The sequence below is a fragment of the Eurosta solidaginis genome, chromosome 1, assembly GCF_040869045.1.
Source record: "Eurosta solidaginis isolate ZX-2024a chromosome 1, ASM4086904v1, whole genome shotgun sequence".
Lineage (NCBI taxonomy): Eukaryota > Metazoa > Arthropoda > Insecta > Diptera > Tephritidae > Eurosta > Eurosta solidaginis.
In genome coordinates, this window is record NC_090319.1 from 287,972,548 (window position 1) to 287,999,088 (window position 26,541).

The 26,541-nt window shown below is 38.7% G+C and overlaps 1 protein-coding gene across 2 annotated transcripts in view; it reads right to left on the reverse strand.

Annotated features, from left to right (window-relative positions):
* Positions 1 to 8,723: 8,723 nt before the first annotated feature.
* LOC137237449 (ferry endosomal RAB5 effector complex subunit 3) overlaps positions 8,724 to 26,541 on the reverse strand; it is a 32,941-nt gene continuing 15,123 nt past the window's right edge. The window contains exons 5-8 of one of the 2 annotated variants that reach the window (XR_010948959.1): positions 19,201 to 19,342; positions 14,519 to 15,027; positions 13,729 to 14,460; positions 8,726 to 12,738 (exon numbers count right to left, since the gene is read on the reverse strand). Coding sequence is in view for 1 of the 2 variants with exons in the window: in XM_067761075.1 (XP_067617176.1) it covers positions 14,340 to 14,460; positions 14,519 to 15,027; positions 19,201 to 19,342 (772 nt within the window). In the remaining variant the exon portion in view is untranslated. Of the gene's footprint in view, positions 14,461 to 14,518; positions 15,028 to 19,200; positions 19,343 to 26,541 lie in introns of both variants that reach the window. The other variant, XM_067761075.1, reaches the window with a different exon arrangement.

A 26,541-nucleotide genomic window follows, 5' to 3' on the forward strand; every position in this document is an offset into this window, starting at 1 on the left:
ATAGTCTCGAAATGATTCTGAAGTCATCTCGAAATGTTTACGAAACGATGCCAAAATAGTCCCTAAATGGTCCAAGAATATACGATGCAGTTTAATTCCCTTCAAAACTGTATCGAAGTCCATGACTCCTTTACACACGGACAAAGGCTGCTATTAAGTCGATATTGGTTGATATTCACACGCATCCCTTAATTAATTAAAAGTCGCATTTTGGGCTTAAACAGATGTCACGTAAAAAAATTTTAATTCAATTTTTCAGTATTAAAATAAATCCAAAAATTCATTGGGGTATGCAAAAAAAATTGTATTAAAATCAATGTTTATTAAAAAAAATTGTGGAGTCAAAACGTTTTATTTTAGAAATATCGATAGAATCTAGAAATGTTATAATATTTAACCGACGAAAAATTAGGACTACCTTAATATAGATATATACCTAGATGCATACATATTATACCATGATCGCACGTTAAACATACATTACATACTAAGTATACCTATATATTACCATTGAAAAAAGTAAATGATGCAAAATATGTAGTTATGATATTGCACACAAGAAATGATAAATTTTAAGAGTATTTTGGAAAAAATCTAAGCAAGCAAAAATAAAATAGAAATTGTTACAAATACCAAAATATTACGTAAGAATATATTGAAAATTGAAGACTTTTGATTTGATCGAGACCATATAACAATACTTCCTTATATTTGGAGAGCGTCATCTGCATAGTGTACCATACTAAGGCTCTGTTTTTCAGTGCGGGCTTAAACTACAGTTAAAGTTCACTAGAGTTAAGCCCAGCCTCTTTGAACGCTTATGCTGAGATGAGCAGCAAAATTTATGTTATCAAACACATTTTCAAGGTTAAACTTTAGTCAACTTCAAGGGCCAATTAAACTTCCTTAACCCTGACACTACAGTCGTAACCATACCCATCTCCAATGTGATCGATTAATGGTGTCTTAACCTAAAAATCATGAAAATTTCATAAAAATGAAGAAAACGCAAACAATTACAAACATATTCCACAAAGAATAAGTCTCTTAGTCATAACGCATCCAAAACAATGAATAAAATGTACAAAAAGTTATTAAATTCACCAACTCAAATATTTTTAGGTTATGGATATGGCGAGAAACCAAAAACCAATTGGTTGGCTATGGTATGGTTATGGCGTTAGCGTTAGGTTCGATCAGCTGTTTTATCTGGTTATAGTTTCATGGTTATAAGTCATCATTAATTGGCTTAAATGTCTAGAGTTAAGCTGCAGTTACCCACCGACGTGTGTAACGTACGTACACACATTTGAGCGAAATTTATACCCGTAGTGGCAACGAAAAAATGTTGCCATTGACCTGTTTGAATGCATGCTTATGGAAACATCAACTTTTTCTATTTTAATGTTTGATGTTGTAAAAGGCTGGAATTAATATTAAATAAGTATAAATAGATTACATATTTATAATCTGCACTTTTGCATAATTATTTCGAATTATTTCCACAATTTTTCAAACCTTAATTAGGTGTTTTTACATAAAAACTGCAAACGGTTAAAAATTAGCGTGCAAAAGTTTACTAGGCAACTCTGTCTAGTGAGAGAGCGATCAGCTGACACGTTCTTACGGAAAAAATCAAAAATGTTTTGATTTCTACTTTCCGGGCTACGTACGTACGTGCGTTGAACGTCGGTGAGTTTTCGTTTACATTGCACATTCATAAAATAGGTCGTGTCAGCTGACACTTTTTTGAACGTACGTTCGTGGGTAACTGTAAGACTACTTTAAGCTGAGTTGCATTTGATAGCTTAATGAAACCTTGAAGTATTTAAAGATGAAATAGTTGAATATATATCCGCGGAATTATAAAGAAATGATGATTTATGGCCTCCAACAATGCGAAAACATACGGAAAGCATAATTGATTTAATTAAGAGTCAAAAATGTCAGGAGAAACTTAACAAAATATTGAGCCCCACACGTGGAACATGTTTTCCTCATGAAAAAATTTCATTTCTAGGGCTGTCAACTAGCACAGTACAGTAGGATATGCTTATTTCCTCCTCTTTCTAACACACTGCCGTTTAACACTGACCGAAGTGTCAAACTAGCGTGGAACCTGCGTGAAACATTAGTTTGAGCGAAGTGTCAAAATTACCGGGGTTGCTGTCATCGACATCGATACAGGGAAACAAAAAAGGAGCGGAATATTAAATATAGGTCGCTAAGATGTAACTTTTTTTGAACAAAGTTAGTATGAAAATGTAAAGTGCATCTTCATGGGACCTACAGAAAATTATACAAAAGTCTTCGAATGGGGTATCTAACTTATACCAACATCAAGAATCAATTTTTCTACGCGTTGAACATCTCTACCCGAAAAACAGTTTAAACCTGTTTCGGCTGCCAAAACATTTCCAAAAATGTGGAAAGTGTTATGAAAGGACGCGTTTTGTCCTGGTAATAATAACCCAAAGGCGAAAACGTGTTCGAATTATTGAAACCGTGGCCAAAACGCGTCTATTAATGGCTCCCCCCCGACGGTCCTGTTTTAGCAATCGTACCCGGTAATAAAGTATCACAATTTGTTAACTAAAATTTTCCAAAACATATGGACTTGAGAGAGAGAGATGTAATTAAGTGCTCGTTTGGAAAAATTAGGGTATTTCTTCGTAATTTTACAATTAAATTTTTACGCAGTTTTCGTTAGCAGCTACTACATTTTTTTTGGACTTAAGAAGTACAACAGTGCCAAATGGCATCCACAAAAAACGAACAAGAACAAGCACTTTGATCAGATGAGCGTAGCTGTGAACGCACAGCTGATACATATCCTACTTGTTAACCTTTAAGGGTCCATTACTGATACTTAGCATAGACTTGACTTGGCGTAAACTTGGCAACTAGCCACGATTATACTCCACTTAGCACATACAATCTGGCATCATAATCAATAAATGTCAATTTGTATGACAAAATGTCAAAATGAAATGGAAACAAACAAATGGCATCTCAAAATGTAAACGTCAAAATTGGCAAATTTTTTTTACCATTGATACCAAACGAAAGTTGGTTTGGGGTTCTATTCTCAGCAAGCAAATTTTATCAGGCAATTGTGAGAAAAACTTATTTTTTTCTGCAAAAATTGACTAATCCCAACTAAATTTGGTATAAGAATAGGCGCATCGGTGGCATCGAAGCGCAGTAAAACACAAAAAGTATTAAATATTGGTATTTATTATCAGCAGTTCATAATTTTGATACATATTTCGCCGTGCTATTTCGAAATTGGAGGTCTGTTTTTTTTCCTACATCCCTAAAATATATATTTTCGGGTGGGTGTTTGAGCTGCACCGTAAGTGGTTTCGGTCAAATGGACAGACCATTTTTTAGTTCGTTAAAGTAATTAAAAAAAAATTATTTTAATTTGCAGTTTGTGACGTAATAAGTACAGTAAACTTTACAACAATTATATGTGTGCGTTATATCAACCGTTTCGTGAGTTGTTAATTTCAAAACAAGGAAAGAAAATGTACATATTAAGTAAAGAATACAGTGAATTCGAAATTAATTAAAAATATTGTATATTAAAATTTTTCGAGTTTGGTTTAAATAAATAAAGTATTAATAAATGCATATTTACATATGTACACCCACATACATACAAATAGTATAAATAGAGTAGTTGTTTTTGTGGAATGCAAGCGTGGAATATAAATTGGTAAGTACCCCTCAAACATTTTACAAGCGCTAATAACACTGTGCAACAGCCGGCTGGGTATTGGACCAAACCCACTTTTTTGTAGAAATTGAGGTTTAAGTAGACAAATTACTACCTCCGTTTTCCGAAGTTAGCCCCCAAAAAATTAATATCGGCTTTCGAAGTTCGAAATTCTACATTTCGATATTAAAACCTTTTTTTTTTGTTAACGCGTTCAGCAAATCAAAAAAGTAAAAACGTGGTCGCGGTCCGCCTTTTTCTTTTATTTGTATGGCTGAATTCTTTTTTTGAAAAATTTTGTATAACAGCTGTTATACGAGGTGAAAATTCAGAACTTCGAAAATATGAAAAACCTCATATTCCCGAGTTTTCGCAAACTATATAGTGATTTGAAAATAGCACATTTAATGCAAGTTTATGATTTATTTAATATTCAATAGTTTTACCAGCTAGAAATTGTGTTGGTTAAAATAAATTTTTGGTAAAAAAAATGAATTTTTTCGCTTAAAGAGGGGTTTTGCAAATTTTTCTTTAAAGATATGCATATCAAAATAAAGACAATTTAACCACCTTCATAGCAATACTAAGATTTTTGATATGTGTAGCGAAAATTCGGAAATATCAGGTTTTTCATATTTTCGAAGTTATGACTTTTCACCTCGTATAACAGCTGTTATACTAAATTTCTCAAAGAAAGAATTCAACCCTTCAAATAAGGGAAAAGAGCGGACCAGGACATTTTTACTTTTTTAATTTGCTGAACGCGTTAACAAAAAAAATAAAATTTCGTAATGTAGAATTTCGAACATCGAAAGCCGATATCTATTTTTTGGTGGCTAACTTAGGATAGTATTGAGATAGTACTTTTTATACTTAAGCCTCAATCTCCTCAAAAAAGTTGGTTTGGTCCAATACCCAGAAAAAGAGTTGATTTTGTCGCATAGTGTAATAACACTATCCTCTATGCGCTACAAAATTATTTTTTTCTGTGTATTGGAGCAAGCCAATTTAATTCCAATCTATACGCAAAAATGTAGTTCGTCCGTTTTACGGAATTAGCCCCCAAAACATAGTTAGGCTTTCGAAGTTCGAAATTTGACCCACCCTAATATGTTTGCTTTATTGTTTTGAAGTAAAAATAAAGGCGGGTTAAATTTCTCTCCTACCCTTAAGCATTCTCGGAGCGCTCATATATGTATAAGGAGTACGAAATGAATCGAAAATATGTATGTAATAAATATGGGAATCAGAAACATGATTATGTAGGAGTCTTTCATGACTCCCATATGATGAAAATTATTTGCCGAATGTTCAGAATATACTATATACTACAACAACTATTCATATTTTATGAAAAAAATTTCATTTGCAAGAAAATTTTTTTTTAAATCCACACAACTGGTTAGAGCGTTTCCTGCTTCCTATTCCAAACAACGCTTAGTACATATATGCTTCCCTAATTTCAATGACCCTTCCCGATTATCAAAAAATTTAACTTGTCACTGTTTACACACAAATATTGTTGTTGCTGAAACTCGTTACTTGAAGAATTGGAATTTGGGTGCTGTTCTCGAATTAAAACCTTCGCTAATGCTAAGACTGCACCACCAAAAATATCAAGTGTGCAGAAAGTAATCAACATTTAGGCCCGGTTTTTCAGTAGTTGGTTTAGCTAAGCTTAAACTAAGCTTGCTTAAACTCTAGTCAAATTTAAATTCCAGTTAAACTACTGAGCAGTTTTTCAGTCACAGGTTAAGGCCGTCTTTGGGGTATGTTTTTTTGTGCGGCAACATGGTTTTTTATTCTAGATAGTTTGTAGACACGGCAACAGCAGGATTTTGTTTACCCAACAAACGTGGGAAAAAATTCTCCAACGAAATATCTAGTCCCGGAGGTGATATCCAATTTCATTATTTAATTATTCTTAAACCATATAGTTCTCGACTTGATATCCAACTTCATTCGCCAATCACTATCCAACCTTTGAAAAATTTTGTAAAATTAAGTTTTCGAGTTGATCTCCAACATCATTAATATTTTCCAATCAATATCCTACTTTCGAGAGATTTTGAGAAATGTACAGTTCTCAAATGAATATTCAACACATTTCTCCAGTTGATATCCTACATTGCATATCGAGTTGAAATCTCCAAGGTGGTACCACCAAAACCAACAGCTGTTTATTGTGAGAAATAAACACTTGGTTGATAGCAGTAATGAAGCGTAATTAATCAAAAATAAATTATATAGGCGGACGCTCTGGTGTGATGGTAGCGTGCTCTTGAAAGAGAAGCTCTGCCTAAAATCTCTTCCGAAGTTATCGCGAAACATTTATTTATTTTTTAAATTATATATTTAATTTTATATTCGTGTAAATACTGTAGTATGGAATCTTCCATTTGAGTCCAGTTAGAGAACCAACTTAAGTAATAGCATTTTTTGCTTTATAAAAAATTCCTCTTTTCCTGAGTACGCTATGATTCTCGAGTTGAGCCACTATTTTAAACAGCTCTTGTGATTTTAGAAGTATGCCTAGTTATGAACATGAGCTCTAATGATACTCAATCCCAAATGCTTGTTGGGTATATTCGACGCCATTTCGAACGAACTCAAATAACTGATAGGTTAACTAGAGTTTAACCCTGCCAGATCGGACGCTTACGGTCAGTTTAAACTTCAGTTAAAGTAGACTGAAAAACTGCAGAATAAGTTTAAGCGTAGTATAACTGACAAACTAAGTTGAACTTGTACTGAAAACCCGGGCCTTAGTACCAGCGCTTCCCAAGGCCGTCGGTTCTATGTACCGGAGCGACTAGGGATTTTTCCCGACCAAGGACTGCCATTTCAGTGTAACCCCATTTAATTTGTTGCGTCCCTCCCGGGAAGGTATCGAACCCAATCCGGGTCCGTCTCCTTACCCCGGTCCTGAGAAATGGTTTTGCTGCATCTGCCGGAAAATAATCTTTTTAGGACGGTCATACTCTTGTCAGTGTGTTTCGTGTAAGGGATGGTTGCATCGGACAGGTTGTTCTGGGCTAGATCCCAAAACCAGACGTCCACGTAACTTCTATAAATCTTTTGTGGCTCCTTGCTGTTCACGCCCTAGGACGTCCCGTAGTCTGGCCTTAGCGCTCCCCCACTACCTTCCAGCAGCCCCGCTGCTCAGCAAGCCACAACAAGTACCCGCTGCTGCTCGCGCCCACGGCGCCACCAACTCGTACGGCTGCTCCCACTCATACCTAAAATCTCCGAAGTAGAGTCGGGAACAATGCCGAGCATCAGCACCTACCCCCGTCTTCCCCCCCCCCCTCTTTTCCAGCAGCAATTGTGTAGGTCAGGGAAACAGACTCTTAGTCCCTACCTCCCTTTGCACCGTTTGCCAGCACAGAATATATATGTTTGCGACATCCGCCCAATGCAGCTCCTGCCATGGACAGTGCCACTTTCCTAGATGTTCTGGTCACCGCGACGGCCACCCCTCGACGGGTTTCATTGCGCCATGTTGCCAGGCCGCATACCCAAATACACCGGGTACCGCAATGCTTACCGAAGGACGTCCAGTCCGAGGGCCACAACAGCAGTTGCGTCCTAGCCTTCCACAACCTAGGTGTAGTCACCCGTCACTTACTCCCAGAGTGGCGACGTCTCCCCCTATGCACTTCAGAATTCTGCAGTTAAACTGTATTGGATTAACTGGGAAGATCAGTCGATTTCATGAAGCGGCACAACATCCGCCTTGCTGCGATTCAAGAGACTAAACTCACAGCAAGATCTGCAATGCAGAACTGTTCTGAGTACAAGGTCCACAGAAAAGATCTCGAGAGCGGAAATGGAGGCGGCCTCGCGTTTATCATACACCACTCTGTGCAATATCATATATTTGATCCCGGCATCGACCGCAGGGACAGTGTCTTAGAACGTCAAGGCTTATCTGTCCGGTCAGGCGATGCAAACCTAGAAATCATCAACATCTACATCCCTCCTGTCACCTGTTGTCCCAGTGGATACCGCCCTAATATCAGCGCCTTACTCACTGGCAACAATCGCATTATCTTAGGCGATTTAAATGCCCATCACGATCTATGGCATTCAAATTTGCGGGCGGACAGTAGGGGTGAGATGTTGGCGGATCAAATAGAAGAAACGACGTTCTGCACAATAAACGGAGACGCCCCCACATGTATGGTAGGAAGCTGTCACAGTTCGGCGCATATTTCAATCGTGAGCGCAGAACTCGTAAACTGCGTCAACTGGCAGCCGATGGTAACATTGGCATCCGACCACCTGCCTATACTTATTTCGCTCCAGCGTACCGCCGACTTCATCGTCACAGAAATACGCACTTTCATAAACTTTAAAAAAGGAAAGTGGGACGAATACAAATCCTTTACAGACAACCGCTTGCTGCCCTCCCCATCAAGACTGATGCCCGCCAAGGGGAGCGTGCTTTCCGCAAGGTCATTGAATCTGCCTCGGCACGTTTCATTCCCGCCGGTAGAATTCCTGAAATTCGGCCCCACTTCCCGGCGGAGGCCGCAAATTTAGCGAGAGAACGTGACCTTATAAGACAGCTCGATCCCGGCGACCCCCAAATAAAAGATATAAACAAACGCATCAGATTGCTTGTGGATGAACACAAGCGGGCGAAATGGGAGGAGCACCTAAGCGGTTGTAACCTCTCTGCCGGTGTAGGTAAACTTTGGTCCACCGTAAAGTCCCTATCGAATCCGTCTAGGCACAATGACAAAGTTTACATCGCCTTTGGCGATAAAGAGCTGTCGGATACGAAAAAATGCGCGAGCGCTTTCTGCCGACAATATATAATGCATTCTACGGTTGACAAAGATAGACGGAGGGCCAACAGACACGCACATAAACACAAATTCAGCGCGTCACCAATTACCATCACCGTCAAAGAGGTTGAGGATGCCATCGGTCATGCTAAACCATCCAAAGCAGTGGGCCCAGACGGCATAGCCATGCCGATGCTTAAAAGCATAGGGAAAGAGGGTTTCAAATATTTAGCACATGTCTTCAACCTGTCTCTTTCCACCTTTGTCATACCCGAAAAATTACTAAAGCATGTGAAACCAGCTAACATAGGAGTCATATTGCCCGATATCTCTCCTATCGCCAGTAGCAAAGACGCTTGAAGCCATTTTGCTCCTCCACTTCAAACAAATTTGCAGCTAGCCTGTCATCAGCATGGCTTCAGAAAACTCCATAGCACCACCACCACGCTAAATGCCATCAGCACCCAGATAAATTGCGGTTTAAATCGAAACCCCCACCATAGAACAGTACGTTGCGCTAGACCTATCAAAAGCTTTTGATACTGTTCGGTATTGGAACATTATATGCACTGTGGTAACATATAAACTGTAGCGAGTGATTGTCATTTTAAACAAACACCTTTGGCGAGTAAACCAGTCCACTTGTCTCTGCCGGCGCGCGCAGTCTATTTGAGTTTAAAAAAATATATATTTTTAATATTATAATTCGATTTATTAGTGTATTATCCGTTCTTGTAAATAAACGTAACTAAAATATATAAAAAATTGAAGGTTCTACAGACCTAACAGTGGCGACGAGGAACTAACGTTTTCACGTGAAACAACATAAAATTAAGCGAAGCCCTAGCGCTCCATCGAAGACATGCATACATAAAAGGCAAATTGTGCCACGTTGCCAAATTTGAGTGCAGTTCGGCATTATACATGAACATTTGACTAAAAACTCAACAGTTACGTTTTTTTGTCTGCGAAAAAAAATGTTCTTGTTTGTGTGACATAATAAATTAAACCGTTTCACAATATATATGTTTTTATAACGCGCAATATATTTTCGGTTCTTAAACTCAATTTAAAGACATACGCAAATTAAAAACGCATGTCATCATCACGGCACTTGAGCGAGTTGTCTCAAAAAGTCTTGTTCAGCAGCAAGAAGCAGCTCAAAGGCAACAGGAGAGCATCGATAAGCTAACTAGAATCATCCAAGCTCAAGAACATCTGTCGAGGACATCACAACAGTCCACACCAGCTGGTCAACAAGAAACCTTTATGGAGGTCAAAGCAAAGAGCATTCACGAGTTTAGATACGATCCAGACTCGAACCAAATTTTCACGAGTTGGTATAGCCGCTACGAGGAACAATTCACCACGGATGCGCAATCGTTATCGGACGCTCAAAAGACGAGTAAACTCCTACGTAAACTGAGTCTACCCGTATACGAACGCTATGCAGATTTTATCTTACCCAAAAAACCGAAAGAGCTAAGCTTTAGTGACACGATAAAGCAACTTACATCATTATTTGACAGGTATGAATCGCTGTTTAGCATGCGCTACAAGTGTTTACAGAACACGATGGACGACACCGAAGATTTTGTGACGTACTCCAGTCGCGTCAACAAGCTATCTGAAAACTTTAAACATGGGCAAATCAGCAACGCCGCATATTTATAATCGGGCTACGATCACATACAAAAGCAGATATACGCAGTAAGTTACTACCTATAATAGATTCGAATCCTGCTATTTCTCTCGAGCAGCTTGTAAAATAAGCTCAGCGTTTTCAAGAGCTGAAAAAAGACGTACAACTAGTCGAGAACAACAATCCTAGCACAGTAAACGCAGTGTCATCGTACAAAAAGAATCAGGTCAAAAACAACAACATATCCGCGCAATGCAAATCAGCAACAGTCAAAACCGAGACGCCCATGCTGGCAGTGCGGAGAGTTACATTTCGTCAAAAATTGCAACTACGCAAAGCACAGGTGCAAAGATTGTGGCAAAATTGGCCACAAAGATGGGTACTGCATATGCTGCAACTCGCAACCAAACATAAATAGCCAGCGTGGATGAAACATTCGGGATTCAGGTACTTCTCGTTCACACACACAAAAGAAAAATTCTCGTGCAAATACTAAAGTAATAGCAGCGACAGCAAGCGTAAATTGCATACACAATCATATGCCCCAACGAAAATATATTACAGTCAAAATAATGTCAATTAAACTGAAATTACAATTTGACACAGCAGCCGATATCACAATAATATCGAAAGCAAATTGGGAAAAGCTTGGCAGGCCCAAATCACAAAAATCCAGCCGTATTGCACCGTGTGCATCGAAACAACAGATTCCCATCATAGGTGAATTTACGTCAGCGATACAACACAAAGGCCTCTCACACAAAAGTAATATTTTCGTATCTAGCCTTCAAAACTTAAACGTGTTCGCAATCGATTTGATCAACAAATTTGGTTATTGGGACAGGCCCATACAGTCAGTATGTAACACAGTCGCAGCAGCATCAAATACGCATGAAGCTGGTAAAAGTAGTAAAGACGAACTTTTCATAGCCATTAGTAAGCAGTTTCCAATGGTACTACATAAATCTACCGGTCATTGCACAAAATTCAAGGTAAAGTTGGAAGTTAGAGAAAACTCAACCGCAGTATTCAAGCCAAAATGTTCAGTTCCGTATGCTGCACTATCAGCAGTAGAACAAGAGTTAAACCGGTTGCAAGAAGCTGACATCATCACGCCAATCACACACTCAGAATGGGCAGCACCGATAGTTGTGGTACGTAAACCTAATTAGCAAATTCGCATTTGTGCAGATTATTCCACAGGTTTGAACGATTGTATGGAGCCAAATATATATCCGTTACCACACGCCGATGAAATTTTTGCAAAAATGTCACAATGCAAATTTTTCAGTAAAATTGATCTATGGTCGCAAATTCACGCTTTTAACAGATCACAAACCGCTACTTACAATTTTCGGTTCAAAAAAGGGAATTCCAACGCATACAGCAAATCGTTTACAACGATGGGCATTGGTTTTGATGAGTTACGATTTCAACATTCAGTATGTAAAAACAACAGAATTTGGAAATGTGGACGTACTTTCACGCCCCATAAGCAAACAAAAGAATATCGCGCTACACCAAATGGAAATACACCTGACGGGAAGTCGCCCGCAGAACATTTTATTGGAAGAAAGTTATCGACACCCCTCGATCTCCTCAAAAATCATAAACAATTATCACGAAATAAAAACATCATTATGGAAAGTGCATATAACAGAAAACATGGCGCGTTACCACGAATATTCGAAAAAGGCGACAAAGTATTTGTAAAGACGTATCGCAGCACCAAGCAATACTGGTCACCAGGCGAAGTACCCCAGCGGGTTAGGGGGTCAGAAGATTCCCGCGGTAGGTATGCCTGTCGTAAGAGGCGACTAAAATACCAGATTCAAGGGGATGTGTAGCGTAACCCTTCAGGTTGCCAGCGCAATATATAGCTTTTCCAAACCCAATTGTCAACCTCACCTATCTGTGGCGAATCCTGTTTCACTAACAGACGAGGCTCTGGCGACCCCAAGATCCTCATGAAACTTGGGGGTGGGGAGGGAGGGGATCGCCTGAAGGTTTAATGTGGCCACATAAATCGTTCCCGAGATGGTCGGGCTAGCACCTTAATGGTGCTGTGGTACCGGAGCGTGCCGGATCTGTATCCGGCAAAGGACTATTACATCGATAACACTCCCCAAAGCCTTCGGGGAGCAACCTTATCGCTACAACAACAACAACAACAACAACCAGGCGAAGTAATAGAAAGAGTTGACAAGGTAGTTTACAATGTCCTACAGCAAAGATTACGACGTAAGGATTTGATTCGTTCGCACGTAAATCAACGCCGACCACAACGTTTTCTCTAACAGAAGGGAATGTTCGGTATTGGCACATTATATGTACTGTGGCAACACCCATAAACTGTAGCGAGTGATTGTCATTATAAACAAACACCTTTGGCGAGTAAACCAGTCCTCTTGTCTCTGCCGGCGCGAGTAGTCTATTTGAGTTTAATAAAATATATATTTGTAATATTGTAATTAGATTTATTAATGTATTATCCGTTCTTGTAAATAAACGTAATTAAAATATATAAAAATTGAAGGTATTTGCCTACGGACCTAACAGATACGGTCAACCATGGCACGTTACTGCAAGACCTGAAAGGGTCGGTCTACCCTTCCCCCCATGTCTTAAAAGGTAGACCGCAAATTATCTGGGTGGTAGGCAGGTATCGTTGCAATTTAGAAATGAAACATCAAACTCAAGAAGAATTAAACAAGGGGTACCACAGGGTGGTGTCCTATCCCCACTTTTGTTTAATTTCTACATATCTAAGCTACCTTCGCCACAAGAAGGAGTTAGTATCGTTTCCTACGCCGATAACTGCACAATAGTGGCCACAGGCCCAGGCCCACAGATCGATGAGCTCTGCAACAGAATAAACGGCTACCTCCCCGATCTCTCCAGTTTTTTCGCCTCGCGAAACCTGGCATTATCACCGAACATGGACGTCCTAAATGTCGACCATTTTGAACATCCACGTCGATGGCACTACGTTACCGACTGTCCTACACCCCAAAATCTTGGGTATGACGTTTGATCAGGATCTACATTTTGCTGAGCACGCAGCCGCAATTGTTATGAAAATTCAGAGCCGTAATAAAATCATCAAATCCCTTGCTGGCAGTACTTGGGGAAAAGACAAAGAAACGCTCATTACCACATACAAAGCAATAGGCCAGCCGATTGCGTGCTACGCGTCCCCTATATGGTCGCCAAGCCTAAAAATTACCCACTGGAAGGAGCTACAGGCCTGCCAAAATACTCCTCTCAGAATCGCCACGGGCTGTCTTCTTATGTCCCCAGAACACCATCTACATAATGAGGCGAGAATACTCCCCATCAGGGAGAGAAATGAGATGCTAACCAAACAGTTCCTGTTGAATACCCAGAAACATGGGCATCCCAACAAACATCTGATTTATGAGCCAACACCGCCTAGGGACTTAAGGAGTCATCTCCGTAAGCATTTTGAGGAAATACGGCACCTGAGAACTCAGCCGTATGAAGCAAAAAAACACAAGCAGGTCCTTGGTGAACTCCACAAACAGGAGTCGGACCTTTAAGCCAGGAATTGCCCGGTGAATCTAGTACTCAAAGAACAGTTGTTAGGTGGGGCGAAGCACTGCTACAACAACAACAACAACCATATCGTCGGTGCAATGCCAAAGAAACGAATGTGCATATTTGATGTGTTGAGAAAAACGCGTAAGACATTGTTAAAAAAAGAGATTTAATTAATAGAAATTTAATTTTGTATATTTCAACCCCTATTGGAAGGTTTGTTTTTGTAAACCACTAAGTAATGTTAATTGAAAAATGATTTTTAAATTTTTTTTTTTTTCAAATAAATGCTCATTTTTTGTTTTGGCTTTGCAAAATTTGACATATATAATATTTCGTTTAAACAAAAATGGCACATTCGTTTATTTGGCATTGTACCGACGATATGGTGAAAAGGAATAACAGCCTTTATTTTACATAGAACTTAAGACGATTATTCCTTATGATCATATGCTACTAAATGTTGCATACTTTTCTGCGCACTTGATACTGTTTTAGATATTTTTAAAGCTGGAATACGGGTGCTGGTTTACGTTATAATTATGTATTTGGCTACTATAATATATTGTATATTTATGCTTATAAGAAGTTACTTAACTTTTGAGAAAATTTAATTATGTTGAATTTATTTATTATTATCTACCAAAATTTTAGGATTGGCAACACGAAAAACATTCGGCACCATGCCAGCTAACGTAGCAAATAAATCCTCAGAGATGTCATGCGGTAACAGTAATTGCAAGGTGCTGAAAAAAAACATGTGTTACTGTATTTTCGATCGTTAAAAATTTTAAAAATGAGTACCTTAATTCTGCGCCACCCCAAGATGCTGACTCAATCATAAATCCTTTTGCACATTTAAATACCAATTCAGCACGACGCATACACCATTGGCTGGTCATATCCTCAGACATTTCATGACGCAACAATGCTGGTATTGTTAATGTAGTGACATCATGACGACTAGCAGTCTTTAATATATTACGTAATCCCAATATAACTGGATGGCGTGAATTGATTTCGCTAGGACTATTTATTGGTTCATCAGAAATTAAATGAAATATGACATGCGATTGCGAAAGATTCGAGTGTTTGGTGATGAAAAAGTCGCCAGTCTTTAATTTGGTTGAGGGATTTTTTGTAGGCGATCCAGTATTGCTCCCATCACTGCCACTGCCATTATGCGGCAATTGTATATCGACATTACCACTTCCATTACTTGCACTATTAGTGCTGTTCATGCTTGGTGTGCTGGAGCCATTTACTTTAAGCGTACTTATTTGTTTTTCAATTTTTTCCAACTGATCATCAATCTGAAAATAAATGTTTGTTCAGAGTTGGGCATTTTGTGATGCAATATGTATTAATGGGCAAAGGTGCCACTTAGCTCCATATTAGTTTATTTGCACGCGGATTTCTCATGTTGAAGAAATGCATTCCAGATTAAAAAATGCATTTATTGAATTTTCAATAAGACATGCACTTAGCATGTACACTAAACATAACACTTAATATGTTTATTATGTATGTACGAGCCGGACCCGTGCGCATCTTGCGCAACTAAAATAAAAGTATCTTATCAAATATCAACAGAAATCAGCTGTTCTATTTGCGCTGCCATCTGGCGTATGGTAGCAACTGCCGGTAATGCAGTACAAATATTCACAAATATATTTCTTTGTGTGCTCGCAATCCTTTATTTTTAACAAATTATTTAATGAAATATAGCTAAACAAACGCGCTACGGCCAAAATTGGCCAAAGCTCGCTAACAGCACTGCTGAACGACTATGACATATACTGGAAAAGCAACATATAAATTGGCAAACTTTTTTAAAAAATACAACATTAACACAGCATTCACAACGTCGAACAATCTAGGGCGAAAACTAAGAACTAACACTAACTCAGAGGATCCATTTATTAGCCACGGCGTATACAAGCTTACCTGCGGATGCCAACATAGTTGTAGGGTGGAGCCGTGTGTAGAAGTCCACTAAAGTGGGGAAAGCTTCTGACCGCTGTTCACCTGGGAATGGCCAGAGCGATTCTTTTGCATGCGGTTCAAGCAGCTCACTACTGCCGGTCGCTTGCGGCCAAGTATCCTCTGCGTAGCCGTAAATATCCGTTTAGCGGTGAGCTAATGTGAGAAGGCGATAACCTGGCTAGGCCACTCTGACATAATCGGTTTAAGGGCTAGCCGTTGGGAGATCTCATCGGCAGCGTCTGTACACCTCTAGGTGCGGCTGCAAGCGGGCGTCTGTCTTGGAGCAAGCGGCTCGCTATATAAACGTGCAAGTAATATTTACACCCCCGCTGAGCAGGTTGTGCGCTGGGCTTGGGACCCGCCACATAGAACCATACTCCAATGAAATATAACAACAAGCCTCGGATAAATACACTCAATATTGATGACGACCATGGCAAACGTTTGAAGGACAATGAATTGAGGGCGTGCACCTGGAACGTCCGCTCCCTGAATTGGATTGGTGCAGATGACCGGCTGGTTGATGTCCTCGCCAAAGCAAAATCTGACATCACCGCCATCCAAGAAATGCGTTGGACGAAGCAAGGAAGAAAGAAGATCAAAAATTGTGACATCTATTGGAGTGGCCATACGAATAAGCGCAGTTTCGGCGTCGGATTCGTGGTGGGAGAGAGGCTTGTCGCTTTGTGCTGGCGTTCACGCCTGTGGACGAGCGTCTCGCCGCTATCCGAATAAAAGCAAAATTTTTTAATATATCATTCATCTGCGCCCATGCGCCGACAGAGGAGAAAGACGATGAGGTGAAAGACACTTTTTATGAGCAATTATAACGCACATACGAGCGCTGCCCCCGTCATGATATAAAAACCGTGCTTGGCGACTTTAACGCCAGGGTGGGCAAAGAAGGTGTTTTTGGCCCTACAGTCGGAAAGTTCAGCCTACACAATGAAGCTTCTCCTAACGGACTGAGGCTGATTGACTTTGCCGGTGCTCGAAACATGGTCATATCCAGCACGAGGTTCATGCATAAAAAGATACATCAAGCTACATGGCTGTCTCCTGATCGAAATACTCGCAATCAGATCGATCACGTGGTGATAGACGGACGGCACGCCTCCAGTGTTTTAGATGTGCGCACGATCCGAGGACCTAACATCGACTCAGGCCATTATCTCGTTGCAGCCAAAATACGGACCCGCCTCAACGCGGCTAAAACCAAGGAACAAAAAACACAAGGGAAGCTAGACGTCGAAAAGCGTCAATCACAACAGACTGCCAATGATTTCGCAACTCAACTTTCGCACCTGCTCTCTGAGAGCACAACTCATCCTGAAGGAATACAGGAGCAGTGGGAGCATATTTCCAAAGCACTTCGTACTGCCGCCGAGGAAAAAATTGGTTACCGGCGACCACGAAAAAACAACTGGTACGATGAAGAATGCCGCGTTGCAACTGAAAGAAAAGACGCTGCCTACAGGGCTACGTTAAAAGCGAGCGCGACAAGAGGAGTGTGTGAACGCTTCGTGAATTGAAAAAGGAAGCGAGACGCCTTTTCAGGAAGAAAAAAGCAGAAGCAGAAGGCGTGAGTGCGAGGAGCTTGAGCTGCTAACCACCAGGAATAACGCCCGAAAATTTTACCAAAAAATACGGCGACAGACGGAAGGTTTTAAGACCGGGGCAAACTTAGATTATGGAGGGAACACTTCTCTGTTCTCCTAAATGGAGGCAGCAATTCAGCGCGCAGAGATGAAGTACCCGATCCCACAATCGATGATGATGGAATATATGTCCCCCCGCCCGATTATGACGAAGTTAGAATAGCAATAACCAGATTGAAAAACCACAAGGCCGTGGGCGCTGATGGATTGCCTGCGGAGCTATTCAAGTACGGCGGCGAGGAGTTGGTAAGGCGCATGCAGCAGCTTCTTAGCAAAATATGGGCGGAAGAGTGCATGCCCGACGGTTGGAATCTAAGTGTTCTTTGCCCAGTCTACAAGATGGGGGATACTGCAAAATGCACCAACTATCGTGGAATCAGCCTTCTCAATATCGCATATAAGGTCCTTTCAAGTGTATTGTGCGGAAGATTGAAGCCCACCGTGAACCGGCTGATTGGACCTTATCAGTGCGGCTTCAGACCTGGTAAATCTACCATCGACCAGATTTTCATAATGCGCCAAATCTTGGAAAAAACCCGTGAAAAGAGAATCGACACACATCAGCTCTTCGTCGACTTTAAAGCCGCCTTCGACAGCACGAAAAGGAGCTGCCTATATGCCGCTATGTCTGAATTTGGTTTCCCCGCAAAACTAATACGGCTGTGGAAAATGACGTTGAGCAACACCATCAGCTCAGTCAGAATTGGGAAGGACCTCTCCGAGCCGTTCGAAACTAAACGAGATTTCAGATAGGGTGACCCCCTATCGTGCGATTTCTTTAATTTGATGCTGGAGAAAATTATACTAGCTGCAGAACTTAACCGCACTGGAACAATATACTATAAAAGCGTGCAGTTACTGGCATATGCTGATGGCATTGATATCATCGGCCTAAACACCCGCGCTGTTAGTTCTGCTTACTCCAAACTGGAAAAAGAAGCGGTAAAGATGGGTTTGATGGTGAATGAGGACAAAACGAAGTACCTGCTGTCATCCAGCAAAGAGTCAGCGCATACGCGCCTTGGCAACCACGCTACTGTTGGTAGCCATAATTTCGAAATAGTAAAAGACTTCGTTTATTTGGGAACCAGCATCAACACTAGCAACAACATCAGCACTGAAATCCAGCGAAGAATCAATCTTGCCAATAAATGCTACTTTGGACTAGGTAGGCAATTGAAAAGTAAAGCCCTCTCTCGGCGAACGAAAATCATACTCTACAAGTCACTTATCGTACCCGTCCTGCTATATGGGGCAGAAGTATGGACCATGACAACAGCAGATGAAGCGGCTTTGAGAGTGCTCGAGAGAAAAGTTCTTCGAAAGATTTATGGACCTCTACGCGTTGGCGATGGCGAGTACCGAAGAAGATTTAATGATGAGCTGTACGAGCTATACGCAGACATCAACATAGTTCAGCGAATTAAAACGCAGCGGCTGCGCTGGCTAGGCCATGTTATGCGAATAAAAGATGATGCTCCGGCCAAGAAAGTGTTTCTATCGGAACCCGCCTATGGAAGCAGAGGTAGAGGGCGACAGGCGCGCCTTGTTGGACGGCCATAACCGTTTACGGTTAAGTTGTGCTGCCATCTGGCGTATGATAGCAACTGCCGGTAATGCAGTGCAAATACTCACAATAGGGCCATAGTACAAATAGATTTCTTTGTGTGCTCACAATCGTTTATTTTTAACAAATTACTTTAATAAAATATAGCTAAACAAAATCACTACGACCAAAATTGCCCAAAGCTCGCTAATAGCCCAGATTTGGATTCCAAATAAGAGCTACAAAGGGACCGGTACATAAAAACAGCAATTAGCAATAATATTTATGATAATTACCTGTTCAAAATGAAATTCCGTAGACATATTTGCATTCCTTATAATGTTCTTATTAGCTTGCAGTTGTATAGATGGTGTTAGCACGACAACTCCACATAAGGAACTTGAATACAAGCCCAGGGCCATATTTAAACCATTCAAACTAGAAATAAATAAAAGTTAAATGCAATAATAGCTTCCACTAGATACCAATACAAATTAAAACAACGGTCAGTTAATTTAGGAAGGCCTTCTTGAGTCAAATCCTACTAGTAGGTGTTCTCTACAAGTGAAGGATGCTCCACAGTTGTAGTGGCGCTTGTAGCCAAATAATCATTCCTACCTCATATTTCCTTTCTAATTTGTTTTTTTTCTACAAGACCTAAGCCACACAAATTTGCTATTAATACATTTTTTGGACGGTTAGTATACCATTACCTACACATTTTTTTATCTACTACTCCTATGCTATTTTTACTAATTATTACTATACTACTTACATATATTTATTATAAATAGGTTATTCTACCGTATTAATACTTATTTACAAAAACATATACATTATATGCTAATATATTTAAAATTAGTTTATCTAATTATTACTAAATTCTAATACGAAGTACCGAATTTCGATGTCATTTTTATCGAAAAATTCTAACTTCTCTTCTGGTTTTGTTCTCGGCTAAGTTAGTACCTTTTATTTTATGTATCCAATATTGTTGTTTGCACAATACTATTGTTTGTTTACCCTGACATTTATCTATCTATCTTTACATGTTTTTGAATTTGCATGAAAATCAAGCCACTCCGATGTTTGAGAATAAAAATTAAGATATTGGAAAATTTCCGCAAAGAGCGGCTTAGCTGAGGCTATAATTTCGCCGAAATTTTATATCTGTCCGGAGATATTTGCAGTTGAAGTTGGCGATTTCCATGTGGTTGTTGTAATGCTGTTGTACCCACAAAAGAAATTGTGAACATAAGTGTTTTGCGCGGATATAGTATGGTCTCCAAACCGGTATTGGACCCACCCAGGGTAATTTTTTATAAGCGCGGCCGAAGACCGCCAATGCAGAAAGGTGCTCTGAGCAAAAATAGTATGGATACCACCCCCGGTTTCGGAGGTACCCGCGGGTTTTCGTTAATATCTTTTGAACGAGTTAAAATTTATTTTCCGCCTTCGGATTATTAATACTGATGTCAAGACGCGTCGTTTGATACATCTCTTGATATTTTTGGTAACGTATTAGCAGTCGACCTCTCAACTAGACTTTTACCTAAAATTTTTATTTTCCGGCTTCGGATTATTGTTGTCGATGTCAATATGAGTCTTTTGACACCTCTCTCGGTATTTTTAGACGCGTATTACCGGTGTCATGCTGTCGTATAGAATTACCATATATTTTTGCGTTCTAACAATTATATTATGATAAAACCGAATTTTTTATTGGTTGAAACAACCAGAAAATAAGAAATCTCAACGGTCAACCGCATTCCAGAATTTTCAATTCAAGAATTGTATTTTGGTTCCCCGCAAAAGGAAGAATCAGGCCACGATCCTCTTCTGAGGAATTTTCTTCAACAACACGAACTATTATACTCCAACTGGACGATGATGTTTATCTAAGCTGCGAAGAGCTACACCGATTTTGCTGGCGTGGGCAAGTTATGGGAAAATCTCCACTAGGTTTAGAGAAGCAGGTGGGGGAAGACTTCAATCTCCCTTGGTGCCACATGTTGGCGTAAGTTATCGCGAAACACGGTTAGTGACTTGTTACGCAACGACCATCATCTCCTAAACGGTTAAGCGCCAATTAAAAAATGTATCTTCCAACCGCGGGGAAAAGGACCAAAACAAACCAAAGAATATCTCAAAGATCATTTTTTTCCGCAGTAGCGAGGACACTTGAGACTGGTGATCTCTTATAAAGTGAAGTTTCAGCATATTTAAGGGTTAAAGACGTATCAACCAAGTGAAGAAGGATGAATGAAAAATCAATACGGGTGGTCTCCAACATTCGTTCTTCTTTCCCTTTGCAAAAATAGCACGTGTTGAGGCATCCATTATATTGGTAACTCATTTTTTTGCCATATACATAAAAACCGATTTCAAAACTTTTCGAAATATTTTTTCACTTATTTCATAAGCATTTTATTTTTTTGGTATTAAAAAAATTAAAATGTCAATCCAACAATTTTTGTTTGTGTTTACTTTGGTTTGGCATTTCCACAAAATTTAAGAGTGATTTTAAAATTTTTTAAAAATCAAAAAACCACTATGGCCGCCAAGAAGAGTAAATGGTTTTACCTGCTAATATTTATACCATGAGCGAATGGGTATTAAAATATTCATTTGTCTTTCGGTGAGGTTTCTAATTATTATAAAAGTAGTGTTCGTACATTAAAATAGTACCAAAATGTATTTAACTTTTTTCGGGATTTTTAATGTTGCAAAATAAGACCTAATTAAAGCATTAGAGAACAAATCTAAACTTTTTTTTATTTCTGCAGTTTAAAATTTAATGTTAAAATAACCTAAAACATTTAAAAATAATTTTTTTTGTTGTTCATCTAATAAATATTCACTTTTTGGTACTCGAAATTATAAAATTAAACCTAATAAAATCTTTTAGAAAAAAACCGAAATATGTAAATTTAGGCAGATTAAAATTTGTTCTGGTTAAAATGCTAATGTAGCAACAAAATATATTTATTATTATGACTAGTGTTTAGTTAAATACTTTTCTTAAACGGAAAACTTTAATTTTAATAGAACGCCTTGAATATTTATAAATTTCTTTTTTTTTTTTTTTTTGTGAGATAACATTATTTATCGTGACTATTTCCAAAAGCATGTTCGATTATTTTTATATTAAGAAAATTCAGTTCAGGTGAAGGGTTTGGTTTATAAATAAGTTTAAGCTTATGGTTTATCTAATAAATTTTGTAAAATTTAACATGACCTTTTATTTTTAATTCCCTAGCCTGATAGTAGTTGAGTGTGGTAAGTTTTAGGGATTTCCATTTTTTGTTTGTTTTTGGTTGCCATATGGAAATCATGGTAGAGAGGGCGAATGTTGCAACAACAGCTTGCAACACATCCCATACTGAAACCAATGCGACATCAAGACATGTAAGCCAATGTAGGTATCCGCTTTCCTTTAGATATCTCTTTTTTTCTTGTCACGTTAAATAAAATAATTGTGCTGTAATGTGAGCTGACAGCGAAAGGTAGGAGCAAGAACTCCACCCCGTTAGCCGACGAGCAAGAGCCAGATTTAAAGACGTGCACCCGCTCCTTACTTTTTGCATACACTGTGCTTACTACAAAACGTTGCATGATCAACAGTATATATTTAAAAAAGGGATTTATACACAAAAGCAAAAACAAATTGATTTTTCGAAACTGCGTTTTCACACATTTTGGTTGGATATATGGAAATACACCCCCAGTAAAAATTTGAAAGTAGTAAAGCCAATTACAACGGCGGAGTTAAGCCATTTTTAAAAAGCCAGCGCGTTCTTTGATCCCATTGATTTGACTTAATCTTTGACACTTAGATATATCAAATATCCGTATGAAGTTCAAGAAAACAGTAGCAGGATGTCTTAATGTATACTTCCCAGCCTATAGAAAAACGAGATCCTTCAATCTCCCGTGTACACGAAAGAACTTTTGAGGTTAAAAAACCCACGTAACATCACTCATAAGGGATTTAAGAAAACTGGCTCTGCTGACAACGGAGCAAAATTTGTTGAGTGTACGAATAAATTCGAATGCCTACCAAAGTTTTAACATGATAAATATATTAATTCGCTTGAGAGTAGCAAAAAAGCCAAGCCTAAATCATTTGGGTTTTTTGTTAACTCAAAGCGAAAATTTAAGGGTATACCGAAATGAATGGATTTTGGAAGCAAAGTTTCTTCGTCCGTCGTCAGGAAGCATGCGAGCTATTTGCTGATTTGTTCGGCTCGGTATTTAACGGATAATGAACGTTTAGCACGTCATATGATATTGTAACGAATTTACTGAAATTCCGCTTATTCGCAACCTTCTACTAACGTTCGAATCACTAAACTGTTGAATAAATAACTCCACTATTCAATAATGCAAAATGGCCTTTATTAAAGTACTTCACAATAACACTTATACTTCGCAACTGATAGCTTGCTTAAATCAAACTGATTGTCGTGCCTCAACTGTTGCTGCTTTTTATACTGTTTGGTTTCCTCGTTGACATATTTCTAGGCGCTTCTACTTCTATAATTTACTAGTTAGTTATCAGCTATAAAATTACCAGCTATATAATTTTATAGCTTCTCGCAAAGCCCATGCGCGTGTATATGTGAGTGATACTTGCACAAATGATTGCATACTTTCGGGAGTATCTCAGATATATGCATGTGTTTGTGCGTCTCTCTCCGCTGCGTGTACGTACATATGTGTAGACGTAATGATTGATCCGTTTATGTAAAAAAAGTGACTGCTTGCTTTATTGTTGTTGTGGCTTCAATTACTTAGCATCAAACTAGTGATGTGAGTATCACTTAGTGTCACTAATATTCGTCACAATATGTTCGCCATAGTGGTGGTTGTAGTGGTTTTATTTCGTCATTTCTCAACTAAAAAAACCTCTCATATTTTCATTGAATTGAAAAACTATTATATAAGAATATGTACATGACTAAAGCGGCCAAGCAAGCTTTAATCCTGCCAACAGTGTCCACTCAACAAAATCCCTAGGCATATATGGGTGCCCTCTGATATACATTTGAAGTTTAATTCTAGGGGCTTCTTGGAAAGTTTCTCTGAATGGATATCTGTATCGCCATGGGGCGAGAGCCACTGATCGCAAAATGTAATACGGGCTCTGATAGTATCTGCTTCTGGAATAAACATTTTGCAAAAGTATCCAATATTAAGTTTAAAATTACCCTCTCCTACATAACTATATTGGATTGGGCAACGCTATGCTAAATTTTGATTTCAGAGATTGAAGTTTCTGCATTTTAATCAAAAATGACGAACCTCATAATGAGAATGGAATTATCTTCTTTTTAAACTCAGCGTGCTTTGCACACCGAGTATATTAACTTTGATTGGGTAATGGTTGGTTGTACAGGTATAGAGGAATCGAGATAGATATAGACTTCCATATATCAAAATCAGCAGTATCGAAAAAAAATTTGATTGAGCCATGTCCGTCCGTCTGTCCGTTAACACGATTACTTGAGTAAATATTGACATAACTTCACCAAATTTGGTACACGAGCTTATATGAACTCAGAATAGATTGGTATTGAAAATGAGCGAAATCGGATTATTACCACACCCACTTTTTATATATGTATATAAAATTTGGGAAACAAAAAAACCTGATTATTTAGTAAATAATACACCCGGAATGTTGAAATTTGACGTGTGGACTGATATTGAAACTCTTGATAAAAATTTGAAAACAATTTTTTAAATGGGCGTGGCACCGCCCACTTGTGATAAAATCAATTTTACAAAAATTATTAATCATAAATCAGAAATTGTTAAACCTATCGTAACAAAATTCTGCAGAGAGGTTGCCTTTACTATGAGGAATGTTTGAAGAAAAATATATGAAATCGGTTACCGACCACGCCCACTTTTATATACAAGATTTTTAAAAGGGTCGTGGGCTAATAAAATAAGCTATATCTTTGCAAAAAAGAGCTTTATATCAATGGTATTTCATTTCCCAAGTGGATTTATAACAATAAATAGGAAAAACATCAAATTTAAAAAAATGGTTGTGGCAGCGCCCCTTTTATTACTAAGCAATTTTCTGTTTCCGGAGCCATAACTCGAAGCAAAATTAACGGATCTTTATAAAATTGGGAACACAAATTTTCCCTATAGCGGGAAATATGTCTAGAAAAAATGGACGAGATCGGCTAAAGACCACGCCCACTTTTATATAAAAGATTTTTAAAAGGGTCGTAGACGAAAATAATAAGCTATATCTTAGCGAAAAAGAGCTTTGTGGCAATATAATTTTACTTTCTAAATTGAATTATAACATTAAATTGGAAAAAAATAAAATTTTTTAAAATGGGCGCGGCACCGCCCCTTTTATGAATAAGCAATTTTCTGTTTCCGGAGCCATAACTCGAACAAAAATTAACGGATCGTAATAAAATTGGGTACACAAATTTTCCCTATAGCACGAAATATTTCTAGTAAAAATGGACGGGATCGGTTAAAGACTACGGCAACTTAGATAGAAAACAAGTTTAAAAGGGTCGTAGACTAGAATAATAAGCTATAACATAGCAAAAAATAGTTTTAAATCAATGATATTTCACTTATCACGTTTTATTGTAAGAGGAAAAGGGGAGAAATTTTTTTTTAAATGGACGGTGCCACGTGTTATGTATAAAAGTAATTTATCTGAAATGAAATTTATAATTGAAGCTCACTCTGAGTATATAATGTTCGGTTACACCCGAACTTAGACACCATTACTTGTGTTTTCTAAAAATTGTTGGGACTGGACTTTCACGTTATTTGCCGATTACGAATGGCATCTGCAAAGCAGATAAATTTTCACTGAAAAGCTTTTTATGGCAGAAATAGACTCGTAAGGTTTGTCAAAAGACTTAGAAAAACTTGTTTCTAATTGATAAACCTTTTTTTTTACCTTTATATTAAGTCGCTTTCATCTTTGTCACCTCATTTCCATACGAATTTTTTACCCACGGAAAAGTCTTTTTCGGTAACTTCCCGTTGAGCTAGACACTTGATACTTAGAACATAGTTCAGATCTTGGAGACATTACAATGCATGTAAAAAAAATCCGCTAGGTGGCGCACGGATCGAGATATACAGAAAATTTATTTTAAAATGGAAATTTTGCGATCGACTTTTAACTAACTTCTCGGTGGTCCAGAGACTTGAAACTTACCACATACATAGTTTGCGAGTCGATGGCACTACAATTCGTGGAAAACAAAATTCCGCCAGGTGGCAGACGAATCGAGATAAACGAAAATTCCTGAAAAAACGCAGGGAATCTTACGATCGATTTTTAAGTAACTTCCCGGTGAGCTAGAAACTTGAAACTTGGGCCGTGAGTCAGAACTCGGTGGCAATGCAATATTTGATCAAAAACACTTCGCTACGTGGCGCATGGATTGAGGTATTAATAAAATTAGTTTTGATTTGGGAATCTTTCAATCCATTTTTAACTAACTTCCCGGTGACCTAGAGACTTGAAACTTGACACACAGGTCGAGGCTTGGTGACAATACAATTTATAGAAAACAAAGTTCCGCTAGGCGGCGCGCTAAGTGAGATAACTACAAATCCTTGAAAGACGAGGGGAATCTTGC